At 36.1% G+C, this 12,617-nt stretch overlaps 1 protein-coding gene across 5 annotated transcripts in view; it reads left to right on the forward strand.

The window, feature by feature from the left end:
- Positions 1–12,617, forward strand: part of LOC127066103 (uncharacterized) — a 150,399-nt gene that overhangs the window by 59,622 nt on the left and 78,160 nt on the right. For all 5 annotated transcript variants that reach the window (XM_050999423.1, XM_050999424.1, XM_050999426.1 and 2 more), the window contains 2 exons: positions 985–1,158; positions 2,872–3,055. In XM_050999423.1, the coding sequence (XP_050855380.1) occupies positions 985–1,158; positions 2,872–3,055 (358 nt within the window). The remainder of the gene's footprint in view (positions 1–984; positions 1,159–2,871; positions 3,056–12,617) is intronic.

Consider the following 12,617-nt stretch of genomic DNA (forward strand, 5'->3'; position numbering starts at 1 on the left):
AAATTCTCAACGTAATCTTTTAAAATTGATTTTCGAGATACGTTGGCCCGTTCGTCCTGCAAAACGAGCGTCCGATTGTGACCCTTTTTACTCGTCTTTTTTATTCTTCTTTTTTTTCTTCTTTTGATTTTTTTTCTTCTTTAACTCCACGAGTCACGAGAAGAAATTCGTAGGAATTCGTAAACGAATGCATTCGAAAAAGGGATGATTGTTTTCAGTAAAAGGTGGTAAAAACAATGAACAATTGCTCGTCAGAGAGACGTATTTCTTGCAAGCAACGTTGTTTTCCAACACGTTTCTATTTACAATTACCTTGGGATGTCAAAATACAAGAGAAAGAGAGGGAGAGAAAGAGAGATAAAAAGTACGACGTGAACAAGGAAGACAGAGCCGAAGAACAGAGACGAAGAGAGATAGACATAGTTAGAAGACTACAGAGAAACCAAACTCAACAGTGAAAAGCGTAAAACGTTATATCGTGACGTGAATATCGGTCCGCAAACGAATCGAATGTACCAGCAAAACCAACCGACAAAAGGTTCCTGAATTGGTTGCACGTAAAAATCCTTTGAATCGCAACTTTGTTTGTTTGCAAAAGTGCGTCGAGTTTCCGGACCGACGAATGTTTCCTACCCAATAGATCGCTCTATGTATACCGTAAAATTGAATTTTTCTTTTTTTTTATCGACAAAAAATCAATCATCCGATTGTATGGAACTAAACCAAAAGTTGTGTAAACTTGTCGTAATCGGTTGAACTTACGATTATCTTCGATTTATCTAATTCTAAAGATCATGAAGACCAATCGATGAGTTGGAAGAATTTAATGGAGTTACTATTGTTATTATTATTATTATGTAATCGTCCTAATTGTCTCAAGTCAACGATATTAATCCTTTTTATTTTCTTATCCCGAATATTTCTATATATTCGTGAATTAAACATATCAATAAATATTTTGAAATAAATTTGATTGCGTTTCAGGCGGATCCGAAAGGAAGGTGGACCTTTGGACGCAAAGCACAACAGGCTGTGCTTGCAGCTTCAATTCATCTAGCAACGAATGCGCTTGTTGCGTACCCTCCGGTGGTTGCAGCTGCGGCACAGCTTCGCCCAACAGGTGCGCTCAATGTGGCCTCGAGCAACACTGCGCCAACAGTAAGTTAAAGTCTGTTCGTCTCAAAGCTCCTCACCACGATAACGCTCACCACGATGGAGAATAGTTTCTCTTGGCCTCTTTCTCTCTTCCTCTCTCATCCTCTTACTCTCTCTCTCTCTCTCTCTCTCTCTCTCTCTCTCTCTCTTTACCTACACCTTCCTCTCTCCCTCTCTTCCTCTTATTACTTCTTAATGATTTCCTAAATACGTTCAACAATGACAAGACGTTAATAGGATATAATGCTAAATTTTCACAAAATATCATCGTTATACCGAATTAAGTCACGTCAAAATCCCTTGTGCATTATCGAAAAGCTTCTCTTCGTTCGATTAATCTTTCAAATTTCAACGAACCAAAACGAAGAAAGGGATTTCTTTGTCGAAGAGCACATTAACGATCCTTTCTCATATTCCAAGGATCCTGTTAAGACATTCTTCCTATGCAGTAGAACATACACATAATGCGGTATACAATACTCCTCTTAGAGATTTTTAAATTATTATATAACCGTTCTAAAGCTTCTTTTTCAATCTTTTTTTCTTTTTTCAAAAAAATCTATTCGACGAAAATTCATATGGTACATTAATCCTATGATACATATGATGTCGTTCTTACAACGGGGAATTAAAATTTATTAGAAAACATATAATCGGGTATAATAAAGAATACAGCCATGCATATCTAATATGACGAAAGATAGTGATAACCACAAAGAAATCAATTAAGATTCATATTACATCGTAAAATCGTCTTGTAATATCGTCGTTGAAACGTCAAATGGAAAGATCAAGACTCGACATTATAGAAAACCGAGGGTGTATATTTCGTTCCTTATTCGTTTTAATTGATTCGACAAAATATGTTAAATAAAAAGGATTTTAATGTGTATCGCTATTGTTTGGGACATATAAAATAAACATGACGCCGATATGCAGACTAACGTCTTTTCATCTTGTAGAAATAAAGAATAGTTCTTCAGTAAGAATATTCCGTGTTTCACAAAGAAGAAATAATTAAAAATAATTTCAAAGAAGAGAGTAATGTAAAAAAACTACTGAAAGTGGTTGAATTTATTATCCGGCTATCGACGCAAAGCAATGCGAAGAAAGAAGATGTTTCCTATGTTGGCAAAAAGCTTTTTTTTTCTTTTCTTTTTTCTTTTTTTTACTGGTACACAATTACTTTGTACCGTGCACGAATTCTTTGTCTTCCGTTTCTTTTCTCTCTCTCTCTCTCTCTCTCTTTGTATCTATATCTTTCTTTCTTTCTTTACCCAAAGTAAATTCTTTCACGAACTAGTAAAATTAAGGAAGCTTTCTTTATTTCGCCGAGATAAAACCTTTCTGTAAGTCTTCGAAACATTCCGAAGTTTCATTCTTACACAGGATAAGTCTTGACGCGGTCGATCGAGGATAAAAAAAAGTTTTTTCATTCATTTGAAATTCTATCTTTCTTTGAAGAGATCATACATTCTTTTTACTTATACTTTATATCTTAAGGAATTTGTAAATGTCAATAAGCTCGATCGATCCAACAACTACTGAATTACTTTTATCCTCCCTCCCTCTCTCTCTCTCTCTCTCTCTCTCTCTCTCTCTCTCTCTCTCTCTCATACATACATACACATACACACGTACATACTTTGTTCACCTTTTTATTATTTTATTCTTGAAAATATTATAATATAAAACTCTATGCATTTCTTTTTGCAGTGTGCAATATAACGCTGGATAGCAGATTGTTATTCAGTAAATCGGATCGTGGTTTTGGACAAATAAAATCGCCCTATCTCGAAGGTCCTTCAAGGTGTACGTATAGATTCGTCCCGGATACTGGACAGAGAGTCGAATTACAAATCTATCGTCTAGTTTCCATCGGACGTCACAACGGCTCCGCGTAAGTAGCTTTCTATGTTACCGTATACTATCCTCCATCTTGCCGTTCGTCGTCATTGCAAGGTGAAGATCGAACGTATGCCTTTCGTCCATTTTGGTTCTAACATTACATCGTTCCCAAATGAAAAAATAAGGACGATCGATCTCGAAGGATTTGTTTTTTTTTTCGTTTCAAAAATTTATACAAGAATAAGGATATTAAAAATCTTTTCTATCGTAAGAAAATATTGTTGTACGTGATTCGTTCGATCCGAAGTTACTCAATTAATATCAATCCAAATCGTCTCAACTTTGATTCGACTTTATACGTCTAATTTCCGTGCGCGTATCTTATTAATTTATCAATGAACGTTCGAATACGCACGACAGATTTTGCAAAAAGAATATTAAAACCGTAGAAAATGCGATATTAAAAGAATAAAGGAATCGATGATTGTGTACAAGATGAAAATCAGGGAAACTTCTCTGGAGAATAACTTTTATTTAACTGTAGGAAAATCTCTTGAAACTGTTATAAGAGAACCCTTTCGTACTTAGAGAAAGAGATTTAAGAGCTTAGCTCTTAGCTGGCTGCTCGTTTGATCAAATATGATCGTCGATGGCCGTTCATACCAATAGCCGTTTCAATTTATCATAGTTCTGGTTCTTATCGACTGATCATCATTGTTCTTGAGTCTCGATTCGAGAGAAGAAGAAAGAAAAAAAGAGAGAAAGAGAGAGAAAGAGAAATGGTTCAAGAGAGTTAAAAGAAAAAAAAAAGGACTAACTACTTCTGAAGGCGTTCACCGTACTGTTAGCTTTATCCAAAGGAAGACAATTTTTCGTCGTCGTTGGGAAACACGAAGAGTACTTCGACTATGGGCTTTGGAAAAGTCGCTGGAATTTTTTGACGTGCGATTCACGCTTTACTCCTTCTCCCATTTCTCTTTCTCTCTCTCTCTCTCTCTCTCTTCCTCTCTCTTCTTCTTTTCCTTACCCTTTTTACTTCTTCTTTCGTCTGTTACGAAACTCGCGTGGCGAATACGAAGCACATCCTTCGTTGCGTATTCTCGAGTAGCTTTTGTCCATGGTTTCGTCGTATGAGCGAATACTCTTTCAAAAAAGTAGAGATAGAAAGATAGAAGAGAACTACAGTCTCGTGCTTACTCGCTCGATTCTCTAGAACGCGAGAGAACACGTCGTCGAACGTTGAATACACACACACACACACACACACACACACACACATATATAGACACGAGCATACGAATACAAGTCGCGATGACGACAAAGAATACCATCGCGAAAAGGAAACTTTTGTCCTTTTTCCCTTATTCCTTTTTCCCTATTCGCGAAAGCATGTGTGTTGTCTTTCTATCTTCTCTCTCTTTCTCTCTCTACCTCTTTTTCTATATCTCCCTATCTTTCTATCTTTCTTTTTCTATCCTCATGATTCTATGACTACCGACATTGACAAAATTTATAACTAGACATGTATGACCTTTACTTTATGCCATCGTTTTATTCTAATTCAATATGCTCCATATATATATATTTTTTTCTTTGAATTTGTTAAAAATAATTCGACTAGGAGTTAACATCAGTAAAAGAAGTTTAAGAGGAAATCGGACGGCAATCGGAAATATTTCGAAGCGAAAGAACGCGGGAACATCCTTTGAAACTTTCCGAATGTTTCCTTTGAGAAAGTTCACTTTGATGACTATGTCGGCCTTTTTCTTCATTCCCAATAATGTTAGAAGTCCATTGGTTCAAGTTCGCGTCAATGGTTAGCGAGGTGCCAATAGAAACGGGAAATCGAGTAAAAGGAGGACCATTGAAATCGAATTCTCTCATCCTGTGGTCTTTGAGAAAAATCAACAAAAATAAGATTATTTTATTCCCGTCCTCTATTCCTGCCAGAAACAAAAAGATATTGGAAAACGAAAGAAAAAAGAAACAAAAACCAAGAAAAAACAATTTAAAAAAAAAAGGGAAAAGAGAAAAGAAAAACGTGGAAGAGGTGGAAGCGCAGAAAGTTACGAAAAAAGAAACGAAGCAGAAATGCGTCGATTCGCGAGAGCTATGTTCTCTCTGCAGCCAGCCGTTGTAATTTAAATCCAATTTGAGTTCGTTAGTTTACAATTAGTGCCGCTTCCACGGTGGTGCTCGCTTAATGTTATAACGTGCTACGTATATCGCCCTTTGTCATCGCGCTTGCGACTAACTTACGCGCTTCTCCGTAGCTGGCTAGAACGACGAACGTTTTCAGAGAGCAGATAATATTCCACCGAGGAATCGTCTAACTGCAAAAATGTCCGAGCACATCTATTTAATTCCGCATGCATAAATTCACGTTGAAAAACGTCGGCGTACAGTAGCAACATTTTATTTTATTTCTAATGAATCGTGAATGTTAGGATTTTAGGGTTAAACTCGTTAAATCCGAATAAAATTTTCATAAAATTTTTCTTTCTTTCTCATTTTCCCTTTTTTTTTATACGTACCGAAGGTTTTCTTTTTCTCTTTTGCTTTTTTCATTTATTTATTTATTTATTTCTTCTTTTTAAACGTCATTAACGTACACGAGGTTTAAGTCGTTTTCGAGCTCTTTTAACGTCCACATGCCGTTCATTTTGATGCTGTCAAGTACAGACCGCTTTACCGAGTCCACCCTGAGCATGTTCGTAGAAATTGGTGATAATAGAAAGAGGAAGGATCAAGGATAAGAGATAAAATTCCATTCTGTATTTAGTCGAAAATTCAAAGCCCCTGAGAATTCCTAATTCCAGATGCCGGCTCTGATCTCTTCATTACAGAATATGTATGTACGTTTACCGTATATTATATATGCTCATATTCTCCCGAGAAGATATGTAATTAGGTCAGATCTCTGGATGAGCGTGCATTTAATTCAGAACTCAAAATCCTTTTCTATTTCTCTCACTCCCTCTCCCCCCCCCCCCTCTCTCTCTCTCTCTCTCTCTCTTTCACACATGCACATCCTGGATTATACTTCGATTAATTCTCTACTCTTGGTAATATTAAACGCTCGATGATTCTCCAAATTCTTCACTTATTTCTGATTGATCCGAATATCTTTTCGCCAGGATTCAGAATTCCAGAGATAAGCGAAGGCACAGGGAGAAATAGAAAGAAAAGGATATAGGTATGGTACGAGAGAGAGAGAGAGAGAGAAAGAGAGAGGATAGGCAAGATCGAGCGCGATGATGCCCACAGACGCGATAAATTCTTCTCTTTAAGCGCTTTAATAATGGCTCGGAGATTGAAAGGCCTCCCTGGAACAATGCCGCCGAGGTGAACGGTTTTACTTTTTCCTTCCTCTTTTTTACACTTTTTCTCGTGCCTTTTCTTTCGGTCTGAGATTATACGGTCCAAGCCATAAATTTTCGAACGTTCCGTTACTCTTTAATACTCAGATAGAAGAACTACCGGATAACGGCGAAGAAAATTATTTGCGAATACTCACCATAGCGTATAACGAATAGATGTAACGGGAAAAATAAAAATAGAAAGAGGACGATTTACTTCGGTTTTAATGCGATATAAATGGCAAAACACGATAAATGTAACGTTATAAGAATAAGGAGGGGTCATGCTTCTTTGAACGTGATTAACCGACTTCACCTAAGTAGAGCTTACGTAAGCGTTTTCACGAGGAAACTAAACGTAGGAAAATGAAGGTAAGTAGACTAAGAATGATGTAATCGATCGATATCGCATATCGTTATGGAAAAGACGAAGCGCGAGAGAGTTCCTTTGTTTTCTTCATTATTATTCCAGCTTTGGCGAATCGTGAAGCCGCTCCCGAAGGCTACGCTTCCTTTCCGGACAATCACCTTCGACCATTACTTCTTTCATTTTCTCGGTAGCTTTACCGCTACTTCCGTATTCCCTGCAGAGTTGAGAAAGAAAAGAAATTTCCGAGTTAAACTCTTCGTCCATTCTTTCTTTCGTCGTTTTTTAGTTCCCTAAGAACCATGATCAATTTCATTCATTCACCGGTTGAACGCAATTTAATCCTAAAAAATATTTGCACGCCAAATATCGACGTATTTCTGTAAAATATTCTTACGATAGCGACGATAAAAAGGAGCCAGTGATAAGTCAAAATCTGATTATTAAACGTCGCTCCGAGATACGATAAAAATTCAACTTACCTCGGTCTCTACGGGGACCGAGGAACGAATTTTCTATTTTATTACAGGATTATTTACTTTGGTGGTGAATATTTATTTACGAAATACGAGAATTATTTTTCTCGTTGATCGATACGATATGTATATGTATTTTTTTTCTTTTTTCTTTTTTTTTTTTTTTTTTTGATGAAAACGATATTAAAAATCGATCGGTGTGTTTTCGAGATATTTAGAAAATTTATTTTCTCAAAGTTCGCAATTTTTGCGAAGTTAAAAGAAAAAGAAAGAAAAAAGATAAGGAAGATAAACTCTTACGTGACGCACTAATTATCGTCAGTGAAATTTTGTTTGAGCAGATGTATAACGTCTATATACACGGACTAAATATACATAGACACAATATGCCATCCAACATTGCTTTCTCGTAGAAACACTTAGAAACATGAATATATAATACTACCTTTCACGGTACATGTTGTACAATTGTTTGACAAATGTTACACCGGTATTGTATCGTCTCGCAGAGTGGAGAACACCCAAGAAGATAACTTCCTCTTCGGTCACCGTAATAAAGCAAAGTAATACAATAGGTTACCATATTTTCACCTAGCTAGTGAATTTTATTAATTACATAGAAAGATTATGGTTTTAAATTGATTTACGTGAAGTGATTCAGATTACGGATTCATAAGTGAACATATTTATTAATTAATATCTTATGTTATACTTTCAAAATTAAATAAATATAGATATCGTAGTTAGTCCACTGATCGTTAATTGCTTAACTCTATGAATAAGATTCGATTATTTAAACTATTGAAGGAACGTTTAAATGAATGAGTTATATTTAACAAATGTTTCAACTATCCGAAAGAAAGCATAACAAAAATTAGAGAAAAATGGAAAGAAAAGGAAAAGATGTTTAGGATGATCGTTAGTCTCGCGCGTGTTTAAACGAATATTAATTTTCGTTTCTTTCAATACATGCGTAAATTTATATTTTAAAAATAAGATTTCAGTTGTTACAATTGTAACAAATATTCCGATTCGAAAAATAAACACAATTACGAGTCGGAGGTGCTCATATTCTCATTCCTCTTAAATTTCCAATTTCCCTATAAACTTAAACTTCGTGGTACGCCTTCTAAACTTTCCACAATTTTCGCTATATCAAGAGATGGTAAATAAAAGGGATACAGGCAGGAGGTACATAGGCAAGAGCTTACGTATATATACGCAGGAAGCTTGAACTCTCGATAATTGATTTACATCGTTGGAAGAATGTGATGATAAATTCTTGGATACACTAGACGAGGTCGCGCAAATTAACCAGGAAAATGCCAGGAACACTCTTGGGGATATCGTGGTCGAGATGCGAAACACCACAAGCTCAACTTTAGCTTTCGTTCGTCCTTGTCCATGTTGAAAATGCAACGGCATGCTAGCTACTCTTCTACGACTTTGTATAGTTTTAACTATTCTCTCTCTCTCTCTCTCTCTCTCTCTCTCTCTCTCTCTCTCTCTCTGTCTTTCTCTCTTTCCTCGCACTCCTCATTCTATTCCCTTTCTGGCTCACACTTATGTGCGGTCAGAGAGGCGCGAAGCAAAATTACGTCGCTCAGCAGAATACTATTAAGTGGGGTAGCGGAATAGAATGGGCCTTGCGAGTGATGGATGACCTTAATTTCACTATGATTACCAGCGCTTCGGGAATTTGTATGAAAATCGCTCAGGACTGCTTCTTTCACGATCGCGAACCGCCTTCATCCACAATGACGTCTTCTTCCTCGTTCGCTAACTCAAGAATATTTTCTTCTTCGTACCTATGCCTTCTACTTTTTTCCTTTCATTCTTTCTTTTTTTTCTTTCTTTTTTTTTTTCTTCTAATACATCAAATATTACTCCGTTGCGAAAATTAATCACGACATTGTTTCTAAGGACCGACATACACAGAAGCCTTGTAAAGAGGATAGGTATATCAATTTTTTAAGATCTAAAGTAACTAAAGCATCTCTCGTCAGCTTGAATAAACTATATAAAAGAAAACGACATATCACTGAGTACACGTGTGTGTGTATGTGTACATGTATATAAATGTGCCGTAAAAAATAGTTCTTTGGCAACTGGCTTTCATGGAATTACATCCACTACGTTTTAATTCGGCCCTTTCTTGTTCGAAAAAATATAAAAGCTGAACGCACTGAGAAAAAAAGAATAAAATAAAGAGGAACTTCTCGCAAAGCTTGCTCATTAGAATATACGTTTTCGCTCGAATTTGCATGCATCTACACGTTATTTTATAATTTTGAAATGGACGCTACAGCGTGCCTATTTTAGTCTGCTGCTTCGATTTACATGCCATTACAAGGGGTAAAAGTGTGCTGAGATATTCTAGCCTCGTCGACAGAGGAGGCGTTACTCCTCCTTTTTTCCTTTTCCTTCTGTTGTCTGTTTAGAAATTCACAAAATAATTTCGTAAGATTATTCAACCACGAAAACATGCCAGACCGTTTACGCACAATTAACGATCGCGAGTTATTAGTCCTAGCATTGTTAATTACACAGTCTAGCGAACAAATTACAATAGAGCCATCATTGAATGCTATTTGTTAATAATGCTACGTACAAATATTATTTGATTTATATCGAAGCAGCTATTAAGAACACTCAATGACTATCTTATTCGAGTACATTTAATATTTTCCATTGATAAAATTTACGAAATATTATCGAAAAATGTTCAAATAAACGCAACGTAATAAAAGTGCATAATTTCGTTATCTCTTAGAGACGATTTCATGAAAATTTAACAACGAACGTTTAATCAGATCCAAAAATCTTATCGTGCCATTTTAAGCGACGTTTGAATATTTATCTACGGAAGAATACAACGGAAGATCCCTGAAATATCGTTGTTCTCCTAAAAATGTAAATCTACCTACTCTCTCAAGATCTCAGATACTCGTCAAGCGCAGAAGTAGACTAAATAGAGAAAGAATTAAAAGTGAATTTTCTTCGTAACTTATCAATACTTAATTACTCTCGAATGTATGTTAAAGTGAAGATTAAAACGATCAGATAACAAAACGCACTTTCCTTTTAGGATATTAAGTTAATACGATATTATAGTAAGAAATTTGATACAAATAAATTTTGTGTATCACTCTTCGTCCGTGTAAATTTCTCTTACATTTACTTATAATAATGCCTGCTATTGCATTGACATCAACTAAATTAGTCGTAATTAGTCAAATGCATAGCTGGAAGATTCTTCGACGTTTCGCTTCATGCGCTAATTCCCTCAAAGAGAGAAAGAAAGAGAGAGAGAGAGAGAGAGAGAGAGAGAGAGAGAGAGAGAGAGAGAGTATAATTACGATTAACGAATTTACACTTAAGTAATAAGAATAAAAATAAAGAACGAAAGTTTCCTCTCGTTTAAAATTAATATGTGTGTGTGTGCATGTTTGTGTATATGTGTATAATCATAATTTCAACGTTTATATTACTCAACTCGTAATTTGCATTAATTCATTTGCATAAAAACTTAGGCAGAGTCGAAACGGAAAAGTTATGAGTTCAAGTATAGTCAAATATTTTCTTAGTCCTAGCTTTGTTTTTCGGTGGAAACTGAGAACAACGTTCTCTTAGATTAGTAACCATTTCGCCCGTGGTATTCGCAGAATCCAATATTAGCACAAATTTCCATGTTTCCAATGTAAAACGGCTTAGTTTGATAAATAACAACGTGGAAACAACTGTGAAAGAACGATACTATCGGCTGTATTATTTATGAAATTAATACAGAAAGGATATTCGAAATATTCCATCGGTAAAATTCAATGCGGGGAAGAAAAAGGATCTAAGAGAACGCGATGCCATTTATTTTTCTAATGAATATATCGTGTTTTTTCATCTATACATATCGATAATAAAGAAATTTGTTAAAATCGGTTGATCGATCGTTTTAATGTAGTTAGGTATCGACAGTGCAATACTATCTTCAGTGAAATACGATCGTATTTCCGTTCTTATACAGACGTGGAACAAATCGAATAATTAACAAACGAAATAACGTTGCTTGACCGCATCATTATTTTCGACTCTCTAAACGTATATACGTAGACTATCATTCACAATACACTTTCACGTTCCTCTCCATCTTTTCTGGTATCGTTGTAGATCCCCGTGTCGCGTTTTCGCAAAACTTCAAATCCAATTCCCCAACTTTCTGTATTACGACAGTACCGTCTGAGTTCGAGAGTTCTCTGTGTGTGTTCTTTTCCTCTTTTTCATTCTCCTTCTCGCTCGCGTGCGTGAGGAAACGATGCGAAGGGTGATGGTAAAGGAGGACTTTTACGAGAGGAGTTTTACAAACGAAAGAGAAAGTGAGAGAGAAAATGGTAAAGCGAGTAGAAACGAAACGAAACGAAACGAGACGAAACGGTTGCAACTCCACCGCTGATTACATGCTTCGTGGCCAAGTGAAATTTGTCTCAGCGGAAATAAATTAGTTAATGGATCACACGTTCTCCAGTCACCCAACGAAATATGTCTTTTCTTTCTTTCTGTCTTTCTTTCTCTTTTTCCTTTTGATATAATTGGCCGTGAATTTTGCGGTTTTTAAATTTTATCGAAAATCGAAAAATCTGATAAATTTTTACTTCCCTACTCTTTTTACTTTCCATTAGAGGAATTTCGTAAAGTCATTGATTAAACGTCGTACATTCAGAGTTAGATTTATTCGAAATTCTCTCTCTCTCTCTCTCTTTCTCTCACCAGAGAACAATCGAGCACGGTTAACCAAGCTTACGCAATAACGTGAAAAACAAAAATGGCAGAGTTTTCTGTAACTCCCTCGTACCTATTCCATCATAGGGACTACGATTTGTACTTAACTGATCAATATTGGATTAACGGATATCGGATTAGATCGGCACTCGATCGAAACGAAGTTCGGGTCATTCGTTAAAGCAATTTTCAACGACCGGTTGAAACTCTATATATTTTACTATGAGCTATGAGAAATCGGAATCGTTCTTATGTTGTTAAAAATTTGATTTTAAGTCGAGCCTGTTTGTAACATAACGCAATGCGCATAACTGTACGACAATGTGCATCCATAGAATAAAGTGTAGAAAGTAGGCCGGTTTTTCTATCTCTCTACTACTTCCAACCACACTTATTATCCTTGTATATCTCTTTCTCTCTTTCTCTCACCCTTTTTCTTTCTTTCTTTCTTTTTTCACGAGTATGTATCGTTTTCCGTCTCTCATCCACGTTTCTCATGCCGCTCTTGTAGCTGCCTGCTGTAACGAGCATAGTGTCGGTACAAAATAACAGGTATAAATCACCGATGGTTATATACATGGAGCATGCGATTCTGCGCACCGAGCCAGCGATGTTTTAATAAAACTCGACGAGGTACAA

This window comes from Vespula vulgaris, chromosome 9 (genome assembly GCF_905475345.1).
Source record: "Vespula vulgaris chromosome 9, iyVesVulg1.1, whole genome shotgun sequence".
Taxonomy (NCBI): Eukaryota; Metazoa; Arthropoda; class Insecta; order Hymenoptera; family Vespidae; genus Vespula; species Vespula vulgaris.